The sequence below is a fragment of the Felis catus genome, chromosome A3 (genome assembly GCF_018350175.1).
Source record: "Felis catus isolate Fca126 chromosome A3, F.catus_Fca126_mat1.0, whole genome shotgun sequence".
Classification (NCBI taxonomy): Eukaryota; Metazoa; Chordata; class Mammalia; order Carnivora; family Felidae; genus Felis; species Felis catus.
This window is the reverse complement of record NC_058370.1, coordinates 1911633-1937820: the sequence shown is the minus strand read 5'-3', so window position 1 is coordinate 1937820 and position 26188 is coordinate 1911633. Positions and strand designations below refer to the sequence as shown.

The 26188-nt window shown below is 60.4% G+C and overlaps 1 protein-coding gene across 1 annotated transcript in view; it reads right to left on the bottom strand.

Annotated features, from left to right (window-relative positions):
- Positions 1–26188, bottom strand: part of TAF4 (TATA-box binding protein associated factor 4) — a 65453-nt gene that overhangs the window by 7446 nt on the left and 31819 nt on the right. The window contains exons 2-14 of the mRNA XM_023251046.2: positions 21474–21640; positions 20156–20275; positions 16995–17114; positions 16108–16230; positions 14592–14681; positions 13776–14021; positions 11413–11560; positions 10887–11001; positions 8595–8764; positions 8141–8271; positions 7350–7475; positions 6858–6914; positions 6315–6434 (exon numbers count right to left, since the gene is read on the bottom strand). Coding sequence (XP_023106814.2) covers positions 6315–6434; positions 6858–6914; positions 7350–7475; positions 8141–8271; positions 8595–8764; positions 10887–11001; positions 11413–11560; positions 13776–14021; positions 14592–14681; positions 16108–16230; positions 16995–17114; positions 20156–20275; positions 21474–21640 — 1733 coding nt within the window. The remainder of the gene's footprint in view (positions 1–6314; positions 6435–6857; positions 6915–7349; positions 7476–8140; positions 8272–8594; positions 8765–10886; positions 11002–11412; positions 11561–13775; positions 14022–14591; positions 14682–16107; positions 16231–16994; positions 17115–20155; positions 20276–21473; positions 21641–26188) is intronic.

Below are 26188 nucleotides of genomic sequence, written 5' to 3'. Positions count from 1 at the left end.
TTTTACAGCGGCTGTGCTCGCGGCTGCCAAAACTTGGGAGCGACCATGGCGTCCCTCAAAGGTGACGGATAAACTGTGGCAGATCCACAACGTGGACCATGACTCCGTGCTCACAAGAAACGAGCTCTCGGCCGCGAAAACGCAGGGAGGAGGCTCCGACGCTAAGGCAGGAGGCCGATCTGAGGAGCCCCCACACGTGAGTCCGGCCACACGACTTCCTGGAAAAGCACAGCCGTGGACACGTAAAGGGTCAGTGGCCGTCGGGGCGGCGGCAGGTGGGGGTGACGGCAGCGGGGAGATGAACACGCGCAGCTCGGGGGGTCTCGGGGCCGTGGAACTAGAGCGCGCGATGCTGTGAAGGCAGGTGCACGTCACCGCACGTTTGTCCAGGCCCACAGAACGCGCGACGCCGAGAGTGACCCCAAGGCGCGCGTGGACTCGGTGGTGATGACGCGTCCATGGAGGCTCATCAGTTTTCGTAAATGTAGCCTCCGGTGGGTATTGACAGTGGGGAGGCTGTGCGTGTTCGGGGGCAGGCAGCATGCGGGAAATCTCTGTACTTTCAGTCAGTTTCGCTATGAACCTAAAACTCCTCCAAAAAACAAGGTGTATTATAATTTTAAAAAATTAAATTCTGAAAAACCAAATCAAATAAGGTCTTACGAACCATCTAAGCACACTGACGGCTCACTACAGGAAGCTGGGTGAGGGGTGTATAGAAATACTCCAATATTTACCTAACTTTTCCACGGGTCTAAAATTAGTTCAGGGGCGCCGGTGGGGCTCAGTCGGTTAAGCATCTGACTTCGGCTCAGGTCATGATCTCATGGTTTGTGAGTTCGTGCTGACACCGTGGAGCCCCTCTCAGAGCCTCTGTCCTGCTCTCCCTCTGCCCTTCCCCCGCTCACACACTCCTGCCCTCTCTCTCTCCCTCTCTCTCTCTCAAAAATAAACATTTAAAACAAATGAATAAATAAAATCAGCTAAAAAAAAGTTACTTTAAAAAGACATATCCCAAGGAAATAATCCCAAACTAAAAAAGAAAAAGAACTAAGCATTACCACTGATGAGGAGAGGCATACGGAGAACTTTTTAAAGTACGGATTTTATGTTAATTGTTATATATGTGACACATAAGCCTCCCTCTGAAGTTCAAAAACAGACAAAAGCAACAACGCATGAAAGAACCTCCCAGAACAGTGTTTGGCGACCTGCGTCTCTCCACCGTGTCGCTCAGGGTCCCTGCGCTCACCGCAAGCAGCCACCTCGTGCCCGGCCCTCCCCGTGGGGTTTGGAAACACACGCTCGTCCCGCTCCTTGGCGTGTCCTCCAGACACATCTGAACCCAGTCAGACCTTCACCCACGGCCTTGCCCACCTGCCCGCCCCGCCCCTCCCCCCAGCGCCAGGGCCTCAGCAGCCAGAGCGTCTGGGAGGCCGGGTGTGCTGAGCGAAGGACCAAACACATTGGCAATGACGGCACTCGATCTCCCATGGACACGGACTCACAGGCGAGGACAGGGAGGAGGCCGGGAAGCCGCCCCTGGGTGTGGACCAGAAGCGGGGTGCCCGCCGGAGCGCGGGGACCGCTTCAGATGCAGAAGGGCCGTGCCTGCACGCACCTTCCCCCGCGTGGACTGCAGAGGGGCCTGGAACCGGCGCGCAGAGCTCAGAACCGGCCTCCACCCGCCGCCCCCCGCGGGGGACTGGGGCTCCTGGCCGGGAGCCCGAGGGCGCAGGAGTACCGGAGGCTCCGGATGCCTCTCCCGCCGGTAAAACCGCGACGTGTCAACAAGGGTGACATTTCAAAAGGATATAGAAACAGCTTGAAGGAGCTTCCACTGCCCAATCTAGAAATAACGAGAGATTGATTACGACCCACTGAAGACCACGGGAGACCACGGCCCCGGCCACGGTGGCGAACAAACGCACGAACAAACGGGCGGACAGAGGACGCGGGGAAAGGTCTTCCTGCAGCAGAAGGCGTGAAGGGGACAGACGTCACAGCCTGCAGCCGCGATGGCGCCGAGGCCGGGGTGGCCCGCGGAGTCCTGGAACACCTCCTCGCTCAAGGCGAACAAATACTAACCGAACGGCGGTGACTACACGCCGGACAGTGTGGCCGAACCTGGTGACCACGATCCGTATCAGTGGGAAGGTCACCACACGGGGTGCTTCCTCATGTGACAGACTGGACACAGTGCCACCGAGATGGAGGCGATTCTGCCAGAGCCACACAGACCTAGGCCGAGGCTCATCCCGTGGACGGAAGTGCCGTCCCCTGAGCGCTGGTGAGAACGAGGGATCCGTTAACAGGCTCACGTGCAAGCCAACCAGATGCCCCACGTCCCTGCACAGACGTGGAGATGCTACTGGGGCCACTGGTGACACGGGGGCAGGCCTGAGGACAGGCAGACATCCCGCCTGGAGTCTGTGCGGCCTCGTGCCAGACAGGGCCCGGCGGTGGCAGCACTAGGGGTGCAAAACACTCCATCAGAGGAACGTATACACACACACGTTTAACACACACACACACACACACACACACACACACACACACACACGAGACGCCATGACGGGGTCGGGGTCATGCAACACTCAGAACTGAGAGCATAAACAGAGAGCTGCGTGCACTCCTCCTACAACTCTCCTGTAGGTTGGAAACGATTTTCAATTAAAAGAAAGTGTATTTTTAAATAAGCACCGTCTGCTGGGAAGACAGCAACGGGGGCAGCAGTTTCATCTTCCCAAAGGCCCGTGTATGACTCACGGCAACTGAGCAGCCAAACCCAAGACCAGCAACTGCTATTTAGAGCAAACCCCGCGAAGATGAGCCGCAGGCGGCCACAAGCCCGAACGGGACCCCCAGAACTGTGCAGGCCGGGCTACCGCCGGGCTGGAGGCCTCAGGGGGCAGCGGCCACAGAGCAGCATCCCGCGGACGAGATCGGGAGGTGGGAAACGAGGTGGGCAGGACGGGGCGGTGGAGACAGGGACGGCCCAGGGGCGAGGCGGGGAGGGGGGCCGTGGATGCTGAGAGCGAGCGTCCAGCACACGAAGGCCACGAGAGAGGGGCTCCGCCAGGTTCGCAGGCTACCCCAGACACACACGCCCATCGAGTTCGAGGAAACGAAAGTCACGTGAAAAGAGCCAACGGACAGCACGAGGATTGAACCCCTCCCCCCCAAGTTGCTACAGGGAAGAGAGAAAACGAAGACGGGTAACATCCTTGCAGACAGTGAAAAACACCGAGAAGACGGAATCAACACACAGACCAAAACTGTAACGGTCTACCTCAAAACAAGCTAAGAGACACCGACGACAGTCGTAAAGAACAAGAGAAGCCGGAATTAGCGAAACTCGGAAAGAGGCGCCAGAGTTGAGAAAACATTAGACAGAAAACTTAAGAAACCACGAGCACAAGAACGTGAGCGCAAGCGAGGCCGACAGAGGGTTCAAGAGGCAAGGACGACACAACGGTCCCCGTCGGGGTCTCCGAGGAGGAAGCCGGGGAAACAAGCCACCAAAGATGTTCCCGAACGAAAGCAGACTTGAAGCTGCGTGAACGCCACCCATACCCGAGACCGCCAACCCAGACAACCGGTTCCAAGGAAAATTAAAGGCTCGTAAGAAAAAAAAAAAACAAATTCTTTGGGTAACTTGGGCTAAAAGAACACATGACGTATAAGAGAAATAAAATTAGACTATCGTCAGGCCTGAACAGCAACACTTTATGCCAGGAATAAATATCCGGAGTAACACGTTCAAGATTCTCGAGGGAAGCAAATGGGAGACAAGGATTTCACAGCTACGCAAACGGGCCTTCAAGTACACAGGGCACGAGCTGCTTCCGCGTGTAAGCACCTGCAGACGCCCTCCCCACGAACCATCCCAAAACAACCCGGCAGAGGAATCACAGAAAACCGAAACGACCACACAGACACCAACATCAAGATGAATCATCAGTGTGACGCACACGGTCCCTCGAGGAACCCTGCGGGAGGACGAGAGGGACCGCGGGGCGATGCACTGCTGCAGCGAGCGAGGCCGCTACATGCTCGACACGCACGACAGGACGCTCCCGGCCAGAGCCCCGCCTGCCCGAGCGGGAAGACCCTGCTCCCACCCCAGCACCCAGCCGCGAGGCCACCTGCCCTTCCCCGGGAGCCACCTGGACGGGGGAGGCAGTGTCTACGGGGGGCGCACTAGGTCAGAGGGGCGTTCCACAGACCCTTACTGACGCCAAAGGGAAAAACAAAGCACCCGACCGAGTCAGGATGAACCGTCTGCTAAGCGAGAACCCGCACCCCTGGAAGGGAGTCCATCTGCCGCCCACAATCTCCAGCACCGAGTGGCAATCGCTAGACACGCAGAGAAACAGGAAAGTGGGACCCGCAGGTGAGGAGAAGGGCAGCCAGCAGAGACGGCCTGAGCCCAGACCCTGGACCCGCACAGGCGTTAAAGCAGCCTTTTTCTTATTTTTTTTTTCTTAACGTTTATTTATTTTTGAGACAGAGAGACAGAGCATGAATGGGGGAAGGGCAGAGAGAGGGAGACACAGAATCCAAACAGGCTCCAGGCCCTGAACTGTCAGCTCAGAGTCCGACGCGGGGCTCGAACTCACGGACCGCGAGATCATGGCCTGAGCCGAAGTCGGACGCTTACCCGATTGAGCCACCCAGGCGCCCCATAAAGCAGCTTTTATGAACAGGCCAAAGGCAGGATGTCCCGGGGGCTATGGTCTCTCTCAACACGTGAGCAGACAGGGAACTTCAGCAAAGAATCAGAAACCGTAAGAAAGACTGGAAACCCCAGAACTGTGAACACATCGGCGGGCGCGAGCTTCAGTGGGTGGGCTCCACGGCTGCCTGCGGGTGACATGGCTCATGTGGTCAGGGGGCCTGAGGACAAACAGGGGAAATCATCCTGCCTGAAGATGAAAGAAAAATGAACAGTCCCAGACACCCGAGGGCAACGTCACCAGGTCTCACGTACGTGTCGCTGGCAAGTCCAAGAGGAAAAGCAAACCGGAACCGGAAAAAATTTTGAAGAAATGAAGGCCACCATGTCCCCAATTTGAGGAACTTCTTCTACGGATCAAAGAACCCCAAGCAGGCCAAATGTCAAGAGAACCAAGTCTAAAAAGAACCGAGACAAACTTCTCAAGTTTACAATGAAAACGTCAAGGCAGCCAGAGAAGGGAGATCCGTCAGGTGCGCGGCACAAGTGTAAACCACGTGGGGCCCAAAGACACCGGAACCACGTCTTCCACGGGAGAGAGACGGTCACACATCCATCGCAGCTGCTGATCAGGTTAGGAAAAAGGGTTCTGCCATTTTGCAAAACACGCCAGGAAACCTCCCACCTTTTTTGTGATCCGGAACGAGACAGCACAGCATTGGGACGGGGATGCCCTCCGCAGCGTGAAGGACTCCAGCCGTGAAACAGAGGGGCTCGGGGAGCAGGGGCATGAGGGGTGCCTGGTCGTGGGGCTCCCACATCCCTCTTAGCACGTCCTCACCTAAAGTACACGGCACCCATCGGGACACGCTCAGCTCCTTCAAGAGCGTAGAATGCAAAAAAAAAGGGCTGTCTACCCAGACTTTTGCATTCAGGGAAAGTACTATTCAAAGTTGGGGGGGGGAACGCCATCCCTTTCGAGTAAACAGAAGCTGAGCGAACCCCGCCCCGCCCCGCCCCCACCAGCGCACCGCCCACTAGAAATGCCGGATGCGGTCCTGTGGGCCGAGGGAAACGCTGCTCGTCCAGGCCCGGACCGTGGCCTCTAGAAGCAGAAACTACACACGCCAACGGGAAACGCCAGGCTCTCTTTCTTCTCGTAACTTAAAACCCAACGGACGGTAAACCAAGATAACAAAATCCCAAGGTTGGGTTTACAACCGTGTGTGAAGGTATCACAACAAACAACACGAGAAACCAACAAAATCTGGACACACGGAAAGCGGCACGGGTCCCTCTCCCCGGCACCCGGACTCCCGGCCCGGCTCCTCGCCCGCCCCACGCACGGGCCTCTTCCAACAGCTCCTTCTGCGGGCGGCCCGACGCTCACCGCGTCCACGCACGCGGACCAAGCCTCCGTGTGGCGAGAACCCGGGCTCCCGCGCCGTCCACGACAAGCTGACGTGAGCGTGAGGTGTCGGGCGCACAAGTACTCCAGGGAGGCCCGCGGGGTGGGGGTGGGGGGGGCGCGCAGGGCAGTCGAGGATCCCGGGCACCTGCCCGACCTGGCGCACAGAGCGGAGACGCCCCCGGGGCCCCTCCAGCCCTCCCCGCCGCCGCCGCCACGGTACCGTACCTCCGTCCCCGACCCTGGTCCCGGAGAGTCCACCTTCCGCTTCTTCCGGGGCCCGATGGCAGCGAGCGCGGTGAGGTTGGCGTCCCGCTGCCTCATCTGCGCCAGTTCCTGCTGCTGCATCTTTGTTGAGAAAAGGAAAACAAGGACCGTCAGGTCACACGCGTGGCTCTCGCTTTGCTACGAAAAAAACAGAGGCGGCAGCGGGTCTTCGGAAACCGTCAACGTTAACATTTCTCTCACGTTTGGCTTCAACGGTAAGCTTATCCCACAATCAGAAAAACGAAGCAGGAGCAGATGCGCGCCTCTCAAAGCCCAGAGGGCGTAACGAGTTGAAAGTACAGAGGCTACGGCGCACCCAGGGGGAAGCACCGCCACATCTGGGAGCGGGACGCGGGCTGTCTGCAGCCGCCTCGAGCGGCTGTGTCGGTGCCCGTCGCGCAGAAACACCGCCCCTTCCTCACCCTTTCTTGTGTGGCACGAGCGGGTTACGCGAGAGTCTGTTTTCAAGCGGAGAGCAAAGATGCTCTGGCTGAAGACGCTTACCTCTTTTGCCTTCTGTTTCAACCTTAGCTGTTCTGGGTCTTCTTGTCTGGATCGAGACTATTTTTTAAAGAGGTAAAAAGAAAAATGAGCTCGGACCTAAGCGCTCGTCGTCCAACAGACACGCTATCTTACTCATGATATGATAACATCCAGATTGTACGACGGGACACGTGTTACACTTTTCAATGCTTTTTTACGGCCCAAGTGTAACAATTTAGGCTGCACACCATGGGGAAAAAAACAGCCATCGTGAAGGTCTGTCCCCCTGGAGAAGAGCTCACACGTGGCTTTCACCATGCCCGCCGGTCAAGGGCTCTGACGGACGGTGGGCCAGGTCGGCCCAAGGGGCTCTGGCTCAGGTCTGCAGCCCACCCGAGGCCCCCTTCCAAATCAAATGCGTCACGCCTTCGGGCCCGGGCCGGCCCCAACAGCACGCTGGCCTCCCGGGGCCTGGGGTGGGAGCGGCCGGCCGCGAGAAGCGCACACACTTGCCTTGGCCGCCCGCATGAGGATCTCTCTCTCTTGCTCGTCTTTCCTCTGCTTTTCAATTTGATCAAGCTGCTCAAAAAATTTGAGCTGAGCCCGGACATCACTTGCCTGCTCGTATCTGTCATCATCCTACAGAAAGGCAAGAACACGGTCATAATAAACCTGGGGACCGGGCTGGACGGGCTGCGCACACCCCGCTTCCCCAGAGCAAGTCCTACGGAGCCCCGCACACCCGCCCCCGGCCTGGATGGCCTGCGTGGGACGGGTCTGCAGGCCAGCATGCAGACGGAGTCTCAGTGAGCCGTGCTGGGGCTCACGAGGGGTTTCCACCTCAAACGCTCGTGCACCATTTGATTTTCACTGCCACTCCGAGGGCACGGGCCTCACGCGGCTGGGCCCCTCTGCACAGCTCCCACGTGAGGACAGAGGAAGGCAGACCCCACCCTGCAACCTGCCCCTGAAGGCAGGACCTCGGTGCAGGTGACCCTCCACGACACAAACAGGGCAGCGGCCCGAGTCACAGGAGCAGGGCTGGCTCGGGGCCGTGGGCATGCCACGGTGGCACTGGCAGGGGCTCCGGAACCCCCACCCCGGCCCCGGCCCCGTGCCTCATGCAGGCCCGGCCTGCCCTCCTCCTCCGGCCGGGCGCACGGCGCTGAGGCAGCTCCGTGGAGAATTCGGAGCCAACGCGACACCTGTGCGGCCCCGCGCGCCCGGTGCAGGAAGAGGCTTCCCGGCAGGACCGACCCGGAGTTCACGGCCAGCTCGGCCTCTTCAGGACGGCAGCGTGTTACCTTGTACGAGAAGTTCTTCTGCTGGGCCGTCTCTGATATTTTCTCCACGAGATTCTGTAGCCTCTGCTGCGTGGCGTGTGATACGTAACTCACAACGTCCGGATGCAACTCCGTGATGCCGTGTTTTTTACCTGGGGGTAGGCAACGCTTTAGCCGCCGAAGCTCCTTCTCTCCTCTCCGAGTCACCGTTCTGTCTTCCACGACTCACCGCTCAGAGCGACCGGAGGGCGGCCTGGACAGGCCCTCGGGGCAGGGGTGGGGGTGGGGGGTCGGTCTACACCCGCTGCAACTACCTGAGAACCACCGGCATCGAGCTCGGGGAAAGTACCGCACCGGTAACAGGCAGGACAAGGTACCGAGTGCGCTCCGCCGGGGAGCTGGGCAGAAGACGGCTCTATGCGGGGCTAGAGTCGCATGTGCACCGGGGGCCCCAGTGACGGCGGCACCCACGTACCGATCTCTAGGATTCTTCTCTGTAAAGGCGCTGGTAGGAGAAAGGTTTCATCCTTACAGGATCGCGTCAGGGTGCCCACTAAGTCAGAGTTCGTGGCTAATATTCGTGCACTTTCTTCCGACAGGTTTACTCCCGCCATCGAGGCCACGTCGTTGATGTCATCGTCATCCCTTCAGAGAGGAAGATAAGCTGACTGAGCGAGGGGCACGTCGGGAGACGCTCGGGGGGCCTGACCCAGCGGTCCACAAGCAGGGCAGGGGACCCCGTGCAGAGAGCGCACGGACGCCCCTCCAGGCGAGCGTCCCGCCGGCGCCCTCCGGCCCTGCACCGTCACCTGATCGAGGAAGCCCAGCGGTCTTCTTTGAAAAAGAGTCTGGTTTTTTTTCTTCTTTTAATTTCTTTTAATGTTTGTTTTTTGAGAGAGACAGAGACAGAGCACGAGCAGGGGAGGGGCAGAGAGAGAGGGAGAGACGGAATCCGAAGCAGGCTCCAGGCTCCGAGCTGTCGGCACAGAGCCCGAAGCGGGGCTCGAACCCACGAACCGTGAGATCATGACCGGAGCCAAAGTAGGACGCTCAACCAACTGAGCCCCCAGGCGCCCTGGGAGTCCGTTCTTTTAAAGGAAGACCAGCTAAGCGTTAAAGCTGCACAGGAGTCCCAGCACGAGGATGCGTGTAGAGGGCTCCCCCACGGTCAGGACTAAGCTCAGAGAGCAAACCCAACCACACAGGACCCACGGCTTCAAGGAGTTTGTTCCCAGTGAAACTTGGCTTAGAAAATCAAACAGCATTCTTTTCTTAAAATGGTCCCACAATTGTGGACAAGGCAGAGTCGGGGGTGAAGGACCCTTTCCTTCCTGAGTGAAGCTGCCGACCTGACGCCCCACGCCCCGGATCACCCCACGCGTGCCCCCCGTGGAGCCGGCGTCCCCCGCGAGCAGGCCGCCAGCCACACGCACGGCCCTCCCTTCAGCCTCCCTAGCCTGGGACGCTCCTCAGCCTCGCCTTGGCTCTCGTGCCAGTGACGCTTCGAGGCCACGGGCCAGGTGTCCTGCAGCGGGTGTGTGTCCCCCGTCTGACTGACGTCCCCTCCCCTCGTGACAAGAATGCCACACAAGCCCCGCAGAGGGCCGGGTCTCCTTGGTCCTTTCCTGATGCACTCTGAGCATCTGACCCCTCTGGGGTCCCTGCCGGCTTCCCCCTCGTCATTAGCTCCCCATTTATTCACCGTCACGGGCTCGTGCTTTCCTGTCTCACCCAGGGCACACGGTCTGTCACTACAGACACGCACAGTGGGAGGGAGCCCATCCACCCCAGCACCGCTCTCTGACCTGATGAGATGCGCTAGCTTGCCCTGCAAAGACCCCAAAACCAGCCTTTCTCAGGCACCTGGGTCACGGCGCCACAATGGTTTTGGAAGCCGTGGTCCGAGCACTGGGCGGGCTCCCTGCCATCCAGGCGCTACTCCCAGGTGCCTCTGGTGCACACAGCAAGGAGCCCCCGCGATCTGTACGTGGACACGGACACGGACCCCACGAGCTAACCTGGCACCACGGGGCCTTTCTAGCTCGCCTCGTGCCCGCAGTAAAGTTTCCTTCCGTGGGACATACCCGGATTCCCCGTGGCCCTCATTCCCTCGCTTCTCTGCTGTACAGGTGGGCCCCTCCCTCAGGGCGGTCCTCCCCGCCCCCACCGGGCACAGGCCCTCCACACCGGGCCATCCAGGCACAGCGCCCTCCTCACCCCGCTCGGGCGCCGACCCCGGCTCGGCACCGCTGACGCCAGCCCTGCTCCAGCGGCCAACGGTGTCAGGGACGAAGTCTGGTGGGGGCGGGCCCGTGAACACCCCGAGGACACGTGTCCTTTCCCGCTGCTTCATCGTGATCCACGTCAACGCCACGGCCTTCCCGCTGCGCGTCCCTGACACGCAGCTTTTTACCCAGCTGCTCAAGAGCCCAAACCACAGCATTTATTTCCAAAAGTCTGAAGTTAAAAGAAGGGCAGGTGAGGCGTCCTACGTGATGGTCACGACGCACTCGGAACACCAAGACCTAGCGTCACAACGATGGCTTTTCCGTCAGTTCATACAGAAAACAGCGGCTCATTTACTTCCTGCTGTGCGTTTGCAGCAAATCTCCCTGCGCTAACTTTGCGGGAAAACGCGTACATGGGGGTCAAAGGCATGGAAAGAAAGCGGTCCCAAAACCACAGCGCCGGTGCCCCGCGGGCGAGGCTGCCACAGGCCCAGGCCTTGGCCCCGCCACCTGCTCAGCGCGGACAGTGCGCCCCGTACCGAAACGAGCCTCCCCCGGGCTCCTTGAGTTTGTTTTTCTGCGCGGCAGCTGCTTGAGCCGAGACGGCAGAGAGCGCTTTGGTTCCAGGTAGCACGGCGGGCTTCACCACGGGCACTGCAACACAAGACAGCAGCGGTCCACGCGCTGCACGCGTGCCCCACGCGCCCCCCCGCCGCACCCTCCCCGCGGGACATGCGGGCGTGCCCCCGCTCCCCCGCCACACACATGGGCCCAACCGCTCGGGAGCCTGGCGGCTGAGGGGAGGGCATCGCTGCCGACCCACCACGGTGACGCCCGTCAACACGCGGGACCCCTCACCCGAAATCCTGGGCAAAGGCACGAGCGCACCCGTCAGGTGCAGGAGGGGCTCGGGACAGAGAACCCAGCAGCGCGAACTGGACCCGTTGCCCCTGAAATCACCCCGACGCGGCGATGGCCGCACGGCGCTGTGAACGCAGCATAGGGCACCCGGACGTTTGGGGGGCGGTGGCGGGGAGCCCCGGGTGTGCGGCCCACGGCCCTCACCTGGCTGCAGCTGGTTCAGCTGGATCTGCTGAGGCGCGGTGAGCACGATGCGGCTGTGAGGCTGCCGGAGAGCGACCATGGGCGTCTGCGTCAACGTCACCTGCGGCGGGCGGATCAGTGCTCCGGGCTTGGGCGGCTGCTGGATGACCTGGGGCAGAGCCACGGGCCCATGAGCACCCACGCCCGGCCGGGGCCCTGCCGGGACCTGGACGCCCACGTCCGCGCCACAAAAGAGGTGCGCTCTGGGGGCAGATCTGCACGTGGGGCCTGAGGTCGGTGCCAGGACGAGGCAGGCCGACCCGGCGGTCTGGCGTGGAACACGCGCCTTCCCCCCACATCTCAGAAGGGGATACGGCCGCTAGCGACCGCAGGGCCCGTTTTCCCTCCCGCACAGGGTCTCTAAGAGATGCGCCGCCTTCTACCCCGGGGGCGGGATGCAGATTTCCCGCATCCTGCCCTTAACTCAGCCCTCGGCCTTCAGGGAAGAGCCTCTCCCGCGGCCTCCCCGTGGGGGCCTGCCCGTGTCCACCACCCGAAGCTGAGCTGGGGAGACACCCCAGAGCTGAGTCCAGCCCCACCTGTGTCCCCTGCTGCCCCCAGGCCTGCTCGGGGCTGCGCTGCCTGGAGCTCCATCAGCCAGAGCGACCTCCTGCCTCTGCCTTTGCTCCAGGGCCCCCCCCCCACCCCGCCCCGTCTAACCCTGGGCCCAGCCCAGCGCCCCGCCCCACGCACAGTGGCACTCCCTGTGCCGGAGACACACTGCCCGGCCCAGAAGGTTATTACGTAGGTGACCTGATGGGAGACACTTGCTGGGGACACGGGGTGGTGCCCTGCAACCAAACTGTGTCTGCAACAAACCCATGAAAATTCACCCTCTAAAGGAAGAGTCAAGACAACAACTGCCTCAGGGTGGTTAGAGTCAGAGTCAGGTTTTGCCACGAACTAAGGGAAAAGCCACGGTTTTCATCTCCATAGGCTTCCAGGATCCAGGAATGGACCGGACTCAGGCCTGACCCCACTGCTGCTCCTCCCCCACACACCCCCCAACCCCGGCGGGACTGGGAAACACAGTGCAGAAGTGACCCCGTGGGCCACCACAGCCTCTGACCACAAACCAGGAACACGGGTCAGGTCACAACTACGCACCACAAGTCAGACCTTTCCAAGAAAGACCGGGACCCACGAGGTTCTCCTCAAGGGAGCGCCCCTTTAGCGCAAATTAGGCCAGGGGGGTAGGACGGCCCTGTACGTACAGACCTGCACCCTTGGCACGAAAAGCCCTCCTCTCGCACGCACCCTCAGCCCGCAGCGCCGCACAGTGCCCAGCCCGGCAGACCAGACGCTCTCACCCACCATCTCAGCACACCTTCCTCACCAGCGGTCAACGCGAGACAAAGGCTTCCCTGAGCAGGTGGGCAAACAGCCCCACGGACTCTGGTGGCTCACCGGTGGCTCACTCAGTTACTATGTGGCCGCTGTGACAAAACACACTCTACGACCCGCTATCAGGTGACAAGGGAACCTGCACCGTGGGGGAGCTTTAATGGTCTGTAAAGCAACAAAATCCCTCTGAAATTAAAAAAGCCAACTGCCCTTCCAGGTTTGGGGAGCACATTTAAAATGCAACTCCTGGGGCGCCTGGGTGACTCAGTCGGTTAAGCGTCCAACTCACGATCTCAGCTCAGGTCATGATCCCACAGTTCATGAGTTTGAGCCCACATCGGACTCTGCACTGACAGCACGGAGCCAGGTTGGGATTCTCTCTCTCCCTCTCTCTACCCCTCTCCCACTCACGCGGTCTCACTCTCAAAATTAACTTAAAAAAAAAAATTTGAAACGCAACCCTTCCCAGCAAAGACAGCCCTCGTCTAGCCACGGAACTCAGAAAACTGGATCCACACCTTAAATCAACAATCGGGAGCCTGCAGCTTTGTGTCACCGAGACCCAAACTGGGGCTGCAGAGCTGGGCTCAAGGCCGTGAGACAAAAGGCCCACCGACCGCCTGCCTGATGTGTCCATCGCCAGGCACACGGTTTCCTGTCCCGGGGCCGCTGCTCCTGATCAAAGATAACGTCCCACTGAAGATTCACTACAAATGCCCGGTGTTCACTGGGGGCACGAACACCCCCGGCCGATACAGGGAATGGACAGGCCGCTGGGTAAGAGCCAACGGGCTTATCCCGTCTTCCCAGGAAACACGCGTGCGGGGCCTCGGCCCCAGTTCACGCCTGAACTCTGTTAGCGCCCCGGCCTCCCCCAGCGGGAGCCCTGCCGCCTGCCTGCGGGGACGCGTCCCTGAGCCGTGGCCGATCTGCGTGAGAGGTGGGCACGGGGGTGACGGGCGAGGCTCTCGCCTTCATACCAGCGGCGTGGGCTGCCCCCGCTTGCCAACGCCAACCTGTGTGGGCTGCGTGAGGCTGATGACAGGGGGCTGGAGAGCGCTGGTCACGGTGGCCGCCGTCTTCCCGGCCGTGCGCTGGACCGAGCTGCTCAGCACCACGGCCGTGAGCGCGGTGGTGGCCTGCGAGGCGGGCGGCGGCTGCTGCTGGCTCTGCTGGATGAAGGCCGCGGAGTCGGGGGTCAGCTGTCTCAAGGCGGGCAAGCTTCTCTGGGCGGGAAGACAGACACAGGGTCGGCAGCGGCACGCGGCCGGGCTCCCTCCTCACAAACCCAGAAACCTCCCGCTCTGAGGAGCAAGCCCCTCAAGCTCAACCGCGTGGGTCTCAGCGCCTTCACACCTCTGGGCGTCGGTGCCGGCAGCCGGGCGCGCTAACCCGCAGCCCCACCATCACCGAGCAGGATTATTCTCCGAAAGAACCGGCTAGGATTTGTTCAGAAAAAAGAAAAGGGCGGTATTTCTGAAAGGCTCTTAAGAATGTCACGGCAGCAAAAGTTACTTAAGAGGGCCGGCCTGATGCCTTTGAACTCCACCGCCAACGGGCGAGCCCCGTCCATCGGCCTTCCGGCCAGTGCTTCTGTCTGCTCTGTGCCAGCGGCCGGGCCACAGGCCAGGGGCCTCAGGGCTCAGAGAAAAACCCCCTGACGGGGAACGTGAGGAGCGTCACAGGGCACCTGAAACCCACAAGCCCACGGGGCCACCTGGGCGCCCCCCTCTCCCCTCCACCAGGCCCACGGCAGGCTGCCGGCGTGCGGTGCCGCAGGGGGTCTCCACATTTACCTTCAGGAAAGGCACAAGGTAAGGTTGAGGTGAAGAATTAAGTTCTCGGTATAACCTACTGGTGAAATCTTCCGCTTCGATTTTTCCATCCTTAAAAACGAAAACCACAACAAAATTCTCTCGTGAACACAAGTTAACACTCCTCTGGTCATTCAGCACTGCTCTGGTGCCCTGTTGGAATCAGCGTCCTTTCCGCCAGGTCTTGCATGGGGCACAGGTGACAGCATGGGGCAAGTCAGGGACGCCTTTACAAGAAGAGGCGACCCACATTGAGACCCCCCAGCCTCCAGGAGGAAGCCCGGGGTGGGAAGTGAGAACCCAGACAAGAGGGGGCACAACCCTGTTCTGGAAACCGAAGCATGTGTGGTCTCAGGGTAGGGGAGGCAAAGAGAGGCGGGCAGGGACGGGATGTCACGGGCCATCCTCGAGAGGAAGCCCTAAGAGGGAGCGCTCTCAGCCAGGGCTGCCGACGTCTAGGGTCCCGGAGGGGAACTCGAGCTTCCGCCCAACCCGTCCAACCTGTGCCCTCTTGTTTGGGGTGTTACCAGCAGCCAGGCCCTAACTAATGCCAGGTTCAAAGAGGAAGCGGCAACAGCGTCCCCGAGACCAGGAGGGCCCATGAGAAGGTGGAACAGGGGCCCCGGTGCCCTGCCGAGAGCACAGCCAGGCGGGGGCAGGGGTATTGCCAGATCACGTGGGGAGCGAGGGACGTAGTGCCGAGTGGCTCCTTCGGCAAGAGGGGACAGACCAGAGACAAGGGACCACGGGGATGAACAGGAGAGGCATTTACTTCGTCAGCGATTTTCACGAGAAGGCGGAACTGTTACAATTAAAACAAAAAGCTAGGAATTGTTGCTTCCCACGAGAGGGGAGATCGTTTTCAATCTCTACGCTCCCTGAAAACACTTAAGTGCGTGGTCCAAGCAACTGCTTGCCTGCGGGAGCACGACTTCTGTCCTTTCCAGACCAAAACCAGGGTGGCCTGCAAGCGGGGCAAGAGCCAGCCCCCTGGGGAGGAGACGGCGGCTCCGAGAGTGGCTGTCCCGCCACCCGTCACCCCGGGGGAGGGGTCCCCCCTCTACCCCCCACCCGGCTGCCTGCGTCGAGAACGGAGGCCCCGGGCAGACACATCCCTCCAGCGGAAGGACGGAAAGCATCCAAGAGCCCGGATGTCAAACCGCCAGGCTTCCTCAACAAAGAAACCAAAAGGAAAGCGAAGGGCAAGGAGGAGGGACCTGAGACCAAAGGAGACGCCGAGAAGACGGCCGTGCCCGCAGAGAGGTGCAAGAAAAAGCCTCGAAAACGCTCTCAATCAGGTGTGTTTACAAACGCTCCTGAGGCGGACAGAACGCTTTCAAGTGGCCTTCGCGTGAGTGCCGTGGGAAGCAGGACGGGCCGGGCGCCGGCCTCCACCCAAGGGTGCAGGTCAGTCCCCAGGAGGCCACCACAGGCCGCGCGCGCCTCTGGCGGGACCTCCCCGCGTGTCAAACAAGTGCTCAGAGCCGCATCCTCTTACCAGTAGGTTCTGGACCAGCTCTTTCACGTTAGCGGCTGTCTCTGTAGACTGTTTACCAGATGAGGCCAGTTTTATTAATGTAGATAGAAAGTTTTTACATTTCTTCACGTTTTCCATGGTTTCCTGGATTCAAGTTAAAAAGATACAAGTGGAAAAGTCTTAAAAAGGCAGGTTTCCGTCAGAGCCTCTGGGTTCACCGGAACGTCTACAAGAAACTCCTTTGCAGAAAACGCAGCGACTCTCAGGGCTGCTGAGGGGTGGAAGCCGGGACGTGTGCCGTGTGGCCACACCAAGCAAGGGGCACAGCAGAGCTCACCCTGACTCAGCCAGCAGCTCAACGCCCGGGGACGTAACCGGGCAAACAACCATACGCGTGACCGTGAGGAACCTGTGGCACGTCCCCCATGACGTGGCTTTACCATAAAGAAAAGCTGGCGTCTACGTAAACACGCAACAAAAGGAATTAAACTATGACCCAGCTACGAGAGGTGCGGAAAAGCCTGAGCAGAGCAGCGTGAGAGGGAGTCTAAATAAAGCAGGACCCCGGCAGGTGACCGATGCGCACGTGCGCGGGGAGCCACTGGAAGCCTAGCAGGGACGTGGCTCTGCTCTGGGGACGGTGGCTCCTGTATGCTGCACAGGCCGCGGCCTCAAATGCCACCTTTTGGGCTTTTGTCACCGTGGACCTCTGTGCGGCCTGGGCCTCAAGCAGGGGGACAGGGCCTTCCCGCCGCCCTGCAGAGCCCGCTGGCTCACAGCCCGCCTGGGAGAGGCCGAGGTCCCCGGGCCGTGCTCGCCCCGCGCAGCTCTACCCTGCAGGAAGGGGGGCTGCGGGCGGGCGGAGGGCCCCTCGAGGCTCCCGTCTCCCACCCACGGGTGGCACTCACCGTGGCAGCCGTGGAGGTGGTGGTGGCCCCTGGCACCGTTCGCTGAGGTGTCCCCGTCTGAACAGTCGTGGCCGTCCCGAGGGAAGTTGTCTGGGCAGCGCCACCCAGAACCAGCTGAGGCTACGAGAGTCCAAAGGCAAGGTAAACAGAGGGTCTGCAGAGACGGCCCTCACATCCCCCCAAAAGAACGAGACCCACAGCAGGCGGAGCCCTGGACCCTGCGGACAGCGAGCCTGGCCGAAAACTGGGGACAGGGAGCCCGGGCAGGGCAGAGCCTGGCCGGCGGAGGCCGGAGCCAGGAGTCCCACGGCCACCAGTGGGAAGTGTCTGTCCTCCCAGAAATGAGAAGCAAAACGGAGTAACCACAGCTGAAAACGTGTCACCTGGCTTGTGCAGAAGCCAGTGACGGGAAAGCACCGTCCTCCCGCCGGGTCTCCACCCACATCACCTCTGGCGGGGGCCCCAGCTGCGCCCCCGCCACCAGGCCAGCCTCTCCCTGCTCTCCACGAGCGAGCCTCATCGAGAAACATCACAAAACGAGGGCTTTCCGAGCAGATTTGAGCAATCCGTAGGGAGTGGGTGCGAGTGGGGAGGGGCCGGAGACCCCCACAGCAGCCCCTGGGGGCTCCCGGAGCCTGGCTCCACACGAGCCATCGCGACAAACAGTTACTGCTCTGTGTATTACATTCTCCCAGTTGATGCGTCTAGCCTTCGACATTCCCTCTCCGGTTTTCCAGACCTTGCTGTCTGTGGCCCGGCGCGCCGGGAGGCCTCCCCTGAGCATCTGCGGCTAGGCCGGTGGCTCGCTCAGCCCCCAACCCCGCACCCCGCGAGGGGACGGAGCTAGAGACGGCAGGCCCTCTCCTTACAACCCGAGTGTGCTCGCTCACTCCTAAGGTTCACTCGCAGGGATTACTGAGAACATCACATGACCCTTGGAAGGAAGGCCGCGGGGAAGGACACACGGAGCCACCGTCTCGGGGCAGCTGGGGGGACCGCTCAGAGGCTTCTGGACGCCCGGAAACGGCCAGGGCACTTGTCACCCCGTGCAAGTGCCCTGCACCTCAAGCCACACTCCCCACGTTCCCTTCTGCGGGCCTGACGCGCGCATAGGTCACCCCGTGGTGGCGACACCGCGTCTGCCTTCCACCTGACCCGCCAGCTTCAGGGCCTTCTCAGGACAGCTCCGCTCACTGTGAGCAGAACTCTAACACGCCCACCGGACTGAACCCAGGCGGAGAGCGAGTCCCAGGACAGCCACCCTCTCACGGGCGCTCCGAGGACACGAGTCTGCCGCTCTGCTCCCACCTGTCCAGCTGCTTCGAGGAACAACCTCCCTGCCGCAGACGCAGAAGGAAAGACGACGAGGTGCAGCCAGAGGGCAGGGCGCCCGGCACCAGGAGGCTCCTGGGCCTCCCCCGCCAACCGTCCACACCACTCTTGCCTCGGCTTCCTCATCTGGGAAACCGGAACAGCGCCTGCCCCACAGCAGCACAGGGGGGAGTCACACGACAACCAGCGACGACGGAAACGCGGTCCCCGCACGCGGCAGACGCCCGACACAAAGTGGCCAACGCCGCACAACCTGCATCGTGACGGACGCTCGAAACACCTCAGGACCGAACAGCTCTGAACCCCTCTGCTTCCGGCTTCCCAGCCTGGCCGCCCAGCGCCAGCTGCCACCCTGCCCAGGGGGCTCCTCCCGGCTGACGGAAGGGGCCAGCCTGCCCTCGGCTTGACTGACCAGAGGCAGGCTGACAGAGGAGGGTCACCGGGGCACTCTCCCCACCACAGCCTCGGACACCCGGGAAAGAACACACACACACACCAACCCCAGAAGGCTGATGGGGAACGTTTCTGGGACCGGGCTTGGTTCCTGGAAAAGGGCACAGGCCTCGGGGACGCAGGGCAGCTGGGCAGCCGCACACAGGCCCAGGGGTGCGTTCCAGAAGCCCCCGACCCCTCACCTGTCAGTGCCTCACCAGAAGGAGGGGGTTGTGGAGATCACACCCATCAGCGCACACGAGCAGCAGGAGCCCCGCTCCCAGACGAGACGCGCATCCTCGCCCCCGCACTTACAGGTCGGCGGGCACCACGCCCAAACCGTCCACGCTACAGATTCCTCTGCTTTACGGTCAAATAGTAATAAGGCGATTGTTTCTGGGGCACCTGTGTGGCCCAGTCGGTCAAACAGCTGACTCTTAATTTCAGCTCAAGTCATGATCTCACAGATCTTGAGTTTGAGCCTGTGTCTGGCTCTGTGCTGACAGTGCGGAGCCTGCTTGGGATTCTCTCTCTCCCTCTCTCTCTCTGCCCATCCTCCCCCAAAATAAATAAACATTTTTTAAAAAACAAGGCGGGGGGGCACCTGGGTGGTTCAGTCGGTTGAGCTTCTGACTCTTGATTTCGGCTCAGGTCATGATCCCAGAGGTTGTAGGATTCTCTCTCTCCCTCTGCCCTCCCCCGCTCGCATGCACTCTCTCTCTCAATTTAAAAAAAAATTTTTTTAATTAAGGTGATTATTTGTAATTATGCTTCTGGCACAGAGAGAAGCTTTTTTTTTTAAGTGTATTTACTTATTTTAAGAGAGAGAGAGAATCCCAAGTAGGCTCCACACTATCAACACAGAGCCCGACACAGGGCTCGCTCCCGTAAACCACAAGATCATAATCGAAGCTGAAACCAAGAGTCAGACGCTCAGCCGAGTGAGCCACCCAGGCAGGCGCCCCAGGGGGACATTTTAAAAACACTGCTGGTGTCGGGGCGCCTGAGTGGCTCGCTTGGTTGAGCGACCGACTCCGGCTCAGGTCACAATTTCGCGATTGACGAGTTCGAGCCCCGCGTCGGGCTCTGTGCAGAGAGCTCAGAGCCTGGAGCCTGCTTCAGAGTGTGTATCTCCCTCCCTCTGCTCCTCCCCTGCTCATGCTCTGTTTCTCTCTCAAAAATAAATAAATATTAAAAAAAAAAAAAAAAAAAAAACTAAACACCGCTGGTGTTCAATCCCATGCGGTTTAAAGAAAAGCCTGACCTAGCCTGGGTAGGCCATCAGAGACAAAACAGTCCTCAGGACACTTCCTCCCAAAGCCCACCTTTGCATCCGACCTCCCAGCCCGCGAGGCCCGACCTCCACGCAGAGGGCGCTGCTCCCACGGCCTCCTCACCTGCACTCCGGGCGAGCGCTGCAGTGCCGTGGCGGGCTGTACCGTCGTCTGGGCCTGAGACACTTGCTTGATTATGGTTGTTGGGGTCACCTGCCGTGCAATAATAGGGGTCCCGGGTGCCTGAAAAATAAGCAGGCATCATCTAAAAGGAGCAACAACTGACACGGTGCCCCGCCCCCAACACAGCCGAATCGCCCGCTACCGCAGAAGGGGGGGCTCGGGCGCACCGGGCCGCGAGCTACAGTCAACAGAGCCACCCCACTTCAAGGGAGGAGCGTGTGACCGGAATCTGTGCGTACGGTGGTAACACCACCACCGGGCTCCTTCACCCCGGTCTACCAAACGTGGACTTTAAAGAACGCAAGTATCTGGGAAATCAGTCCTTGTGTGGATTTCTAGTCATCTTGTTCGTAAGCACTGAAACGGTAAGAAGCGTGCGTCCCCTGGGTCTAAAGATGGGTCACGTTGCTGCGGAACAGGAAGTAAAGGAGACAGCGGTCCGAGCGGCCCACTGACACTAATCCGGATAGAAAGACGGGGCCAGTCCTGAGCACAGTGGTGCAGACGCGGGCTGACAGCGGCCACGCTGGCGGCCAGACGGTAACGCACACGCGTGACAGTGACAGCACGGGTGTCATCTGCCTGCATCTCGCTTCACACGGCCCCACGGGCCTTGACAACACTGCTCTGAGCCGCCCTGGACATTCGATGAGGGGCACGGTGTCTCCCTGCACAGCCAAGTCCTCCGTCTACAGTGCAGGCCTTCACCTCCCGAGGGAACGCGGCTGAAATCACAGGAGGAAGAGACCTCAAGCCCCTTCCAGCCTCCACTTGAGTTACTAACCAGCCAGCCAGTCAGGACGGCAGGGTCACGGCACCGGGCAGAAAGGCATCGGGAGACAAGACGCGGGTAGCGTGCTGGCACGCGCTGAACGGAAGTCAGGATGCGGACAAGACACGCCAGCACGGGGGTCCTGTCCCCCCTCCAGCCAACCTCCGGGCCCAGGGTGCCAACCCCCAAGCACGTGGGGCGGGGGTGCCGTTCAACGCAATCTCCTGACGCTCTCACGCGCCTCCCTGACAATAACACTAACGCACGCAGGGTTCACTCTGCAGAAGAGGAGACTGAGGCACCGGGGGTGGAGTCACGGGAGGGGAGGGGACAGACAGGACGGAGTCCAGGCAGAGTTTCGCCGAGCATGGACGCGCAGCTGGCTCCCCTGAGCCTCCCGAGGGTGGCCGCCCCTCTCCGCCCTCGCGGGACACCTGCCGGAAGGACGTCCCTCGGGCTGCTGCCACCTGGCGCGCGTGCACTCACCTGTACGGTAGAGATCTGGACGGGAGGGGCACTTGTGGGGGTTGCAGGGCGGGGCGCCATGGTGGTCTGAGGCTGGGTCTGCACGTGGGCCTGGGCCTGCATCTGGGCCAAGGCCTGCTGAGGAATCATTAACAACTGCCCGTTCTCGCTCCGCACGAGGACCATACCTGGGGATAGAGGAGACCTGGCGTCAGGAGACGTGCCCGCCCCCGCCCCCCCTCCGCCACAGCCGGGGAAGGTGCTGACCCTACCAGAGGGGAGCCGGTCGGCTCTGAGAAGGAAGAAGGAGAAGCTGCGAGAGTGCAGGGTGGCACGCTCGCCAGGAAAGACGGCGTCCGGGACGGAAAGACGGCGTCCGGGACGGAAAGACGTACGAGGTTTTCCTCGTGGGATTCAAGCAGCAACTGAGTCTTGGAAGGGAAGCCAGGCGGCGAAGCTCCCGCGGCCACAACACCTGCCGCGCGGCCGTCTGCAGGGCCACACGCCAGCCCCACGAGGCGGCCCGGCGCTCGCCACCGCCCCCAGCCCCACCGGCCGTCTCGGAGGAGGGAGGCCTGGGGTCCTGGGGGCCCGAAGCAGGCACTCCTCTCGGGAACACAACTCCCGGGACTGCTCTCGGGTACGGGGTGCCGTGCCACACCCGCGGCTAACCTGGGGCGCCCGCGACACACACGCAGGGACAGGGACGGCCACCCGTGCTTGGCAGCTCCAGAGCTCCATCACCAGGAAGCAAGTGCCATCAGCCAGACGCGGCATTAACCGTAGCTTCAAGAACCACAAAGCACTTACGTCGTCGACTCCACCAGAAACAGCAGCCTATCCCCACCTGGGGATAAGTCTCCCACTTGGTGGGACAGGGCGAGGAAGAAACGCTCTGCTTCGCACGAGGCCCGGTGCCTGGCGCTCCGGGACAGGAGGCCTCCCCGGCGTGGCCCGGCCTCTTCCAGGCTGCACGCAAGGTGGCCTCTCCGAGAAGAAACGGCCAGCCGGCCTCACAACGAGCAGCATCAGGGCTTTCCCTCCCAAACCAAACGGGAGCTCGAGTGACCCCAGTAACTCCCAGAGGAGCCCCTGAACCCCCGGGTCCCGGCTCCCTCGACACCCAGCAGGACATCCAGAAGTAACAGACCTCTCCCGGGCTCACAGCTATAATCCCTCATTTCAAAGAACCACGTTCATCCCCATTAAGTAGTAAGCTTCCTTCCAAAACGTCCCCGTTATAACAAACCGTGCTGAAATGTAAAAACAAAACAAAAACCAGCTGCTGAAATAACACTCTGCTGAACTCTCCCAGACCCCGGAGCCCGTTAGCACACTGGGGACCCCAAAAGAGGAAACCTGGCCCTCCTCCCAATGCCAGTCTCTCAAGCCCACCACCCCCTGTCACTAGTCACTAGAGACCCCCTCCCCCTCGTTAGGGTTCTGGGAAGCCACTTGCTGATGTCGCCGAGCAGCGAGGAGGGATGGCCAGGCCCCTGGCCACGTAAAGGGCCCGGCAGCACCCGTGACTTAGTGCCCCAACTCTAAGCCTGTTAACGTGGCAGTGCGTGAACGCGCTTTGACTACCAGCTGCTTTTCTGCTTAAGAAATCACACCTGCAGAAACTTAGAGGAATATTTAGAGGATAAACGTGTATGAACCAGTGACGTGGTTAAGATGCTAACAAAACAGAAGGGGTGCCCTGGCCCCACAGACCCGTAAGAAAAGGTACCACGCAGCAGGCCCGTGGTTTGAACAAAATTTGGAGAAGTGACCACGTAACTTTAAGCAGGTAACGTAACTGGACTCGGGCATTACAAACACGTCCAAGTGGGTATGTAAATGGAGCAGTGAGATTGACGGACACAGCTGGACACGAGGGAGGCGGGCTGCTCGTAGACCCCGGGGCCCCCACTGACCGCGAACCCGAGAACAGCCACTCGCTCCTGAGGCGGAGGGAAGGCTACGTGCACAGGAGGGCAGGCGCCGTCCTGGGGCCGCACTTCACGCCCAGTCTCCCCAGCCGTGGTCACTGATCGGGCAATAGGCAGAATAGCCCGAGGACGGTCACCACACTGACCGCTGCGTCGAACACCCCGTCTTAATGACGTTATCGCAGCCCTGGATCTCGTCAACGCTGGCTGTGACCACTCATCTCAAACAGATAAGCAGCTGTACAGAGTCTACTCCTGCCAACGCTGAGACACGCAGGCCTGGCCCACAGTCACACCGGGAGGCCACCCCTCCCCACCCTCTGCAGGGGCAAGGTGGGCCCCTCCCCCCACCACAGACGCCGCCAAAGGCCCCCCGCACACCCGGGCCACCCGGCAAAGCCCCGACACGGAAAACACAACGCCCACTTCAGAAGACCCTTCAGAGCCTGTCTGGCCCGTGCAGCCGAGCCCTACAGGCAGTCACCAGGCAAGCCGGGAGCCCCGGACCGGCCTTCCAGGCCTCCTGATGGAGCCCGGCCCCTCCCTCACCCGGGAGCCGCCGCCTCCCTTCTACTCCAGACACATTAAAGCCAAAACCAGCCAGTCCACGGAAGCCACAACCCTGATCGGGCAGACAGAAAAGAACTTGGGTTTTCTTTTTTAACAATTTTAATATCTTTCCCAGAGTAGAGTTTGTACGGGAAACTTGAGGAACTCAGAGACGCACACGGAAAACAAATCTCCTGAAATCCTGCGTCCTCTGGTGACCGTGTGCGTGGAAAACACACCAAGGCCACTGTGAACACAACTGAGGCTATGGCGTTGCTACTCAGCCCGCGTCGTCTTCTCACTTCTTGTAGCATAAGTTGTTTCCGTGTCATTGAACATTCCTCAAAAACACAATTTTCAGTAGCTACGTAATATTCCATCCAAAGCGTATTTATGATTTCTTTATTGGTGAGGATACTGGACTATTCTCTATCTTTTGCTGCTGTGAAAGCTCAGATTTTAAAATGACCGTGCACGGCAAGAACACCCTGCCGGTAGTTCCAAGGTCCGTGCCATGCAGCAGTGACCGGCCTCCCTGTGCTCGCCACACGAGACCCTGACCCCGCCCCTCCCTGGGAGGCAGGGCGCCCCACACAGCAGAGCGGAGCGCACACACAGTATCCCAGTATTGCGCGGACCGCCAGTTCCTAAGAACGGATCCGACCCCTCCTCGAGCACCAGGGTTCAGGATAAACTCAAGGTTTTCACCCAATGTTAGCTGTCATGATCCCTCTCCTACAACATTCCTTATCTTTTTTTAACCAAAATGTAGGTCAAAGCTACGCTACAAATTAAACAGGCACTTTTGGATTCCGCCGGGAACCCCACCTGCCCATTAAGTAAGCTTCCCTCCAAAACGTCCCTTTCATAATAAACCACGCTGAAATTTAAAAGCAAAACAAATCTGTTTCAATTTTGGGGAAGCCAGGGGGCTCGGGCCACGGCCCTTCACACGCGGGCCTGGGAGAGGGGGCGCCTCCCCGAGGGAACAGCGGGAGCTGGAGTGACAGGAGCAGGGAGCAGCAGCCGGGGTCAGGGGGACCAGACTTCCACCACAAGGTCTCCACCGGGCCGTGGTGAGAGTCAACACAGACAGCGGCAGGAAAGGCAAAGCTGTCCGCGATCACACACGTGCAGAATGAGACTGTGCTCCGAGCCCCGATGATGATGCTGAAGAAGCCGGAGTCAGGACGTGCCCAAGAAAAGGGCACAGTCTGTCTGCACCTCGCTGGATGCTTCAGTTCTGAGTGCCGCACACCCTATGCTCCCGCGCCAAGAGGAGGAGACCGTGGAGGGGGAGGGCCGGGAGGGCCAGGAGGGCCGGGGAAGAAGGGGGACCCTCCCTGGGGCCCTCCCACCACACCACCACCCGCAGCCCCGCCGGGAGGAGCAGCAGACCAAGCAAGATGCTAACAGGGACACCGGTAAAGCTGGTGGAAATTAAGGCCCAAGTGTTCCTTTTACTCTCATGGCTGTCCGCCTCTTAAACGCACAGGGACGAGGATTTGGGGCACAGGGTCAGACAAGCGCGTGGGCGGGGCTCCCGCGTCCTGGCACCACACCCCGCCACGCAGGCCTAAGCAGGGAAGGGACAGCGCACCAACTGTACCAAACGGTGCTGCTGAGCCCAATCCACACCCGACTCACACGTGAGGCCAGGCACGTGGCCCTGGTCCCAGGGTTTCAACCCTTCACGAGCAGCTGGTCAATGTCACATCTCACCACGCTCGTCCGTAAACTGCACAATCATTTCTGGAAAACTCCCCCTGGGCCCCTGAAGTGCCAGCAGACAGTGGTGCAGGACCCACCGGCCAGCTGAGCTGGGGCGCCAGCTCGGGGGTGAAGAAGTCCCCACCAGAGTGCGGGGCCCTGTTCGTCAAGGCTCATCCTGCGTCTTCCGGGGGGCATCGGTGTTTAACAGTGCGCACCGAGGGCACCTTTCTTTTAAGACCTGTTTACTGTTGCAAGGTTCAATATTTTCTTTTTCATCTGCACAGGGGGGCAGTTCAAGGCTGGAAGCAAGAGCAGCACAGGAGGAAACACTGCTGCTCCGGGGCAGGGAGCAGTGGCATTACCGCATTTCTGAATATTTAGCTGGAGATGAAGCTTCTGACCCGATTCATGTTCCAGCTTGTGCAGCTCCCTGCACAACACACATGCCATCATCATGAACTTTAGTTCATCTGAGCATACACCGCCAGCTACAAACACGGCCGAGAAACGTTAAGGAACACGTGACGTGAAGAGCTTCAC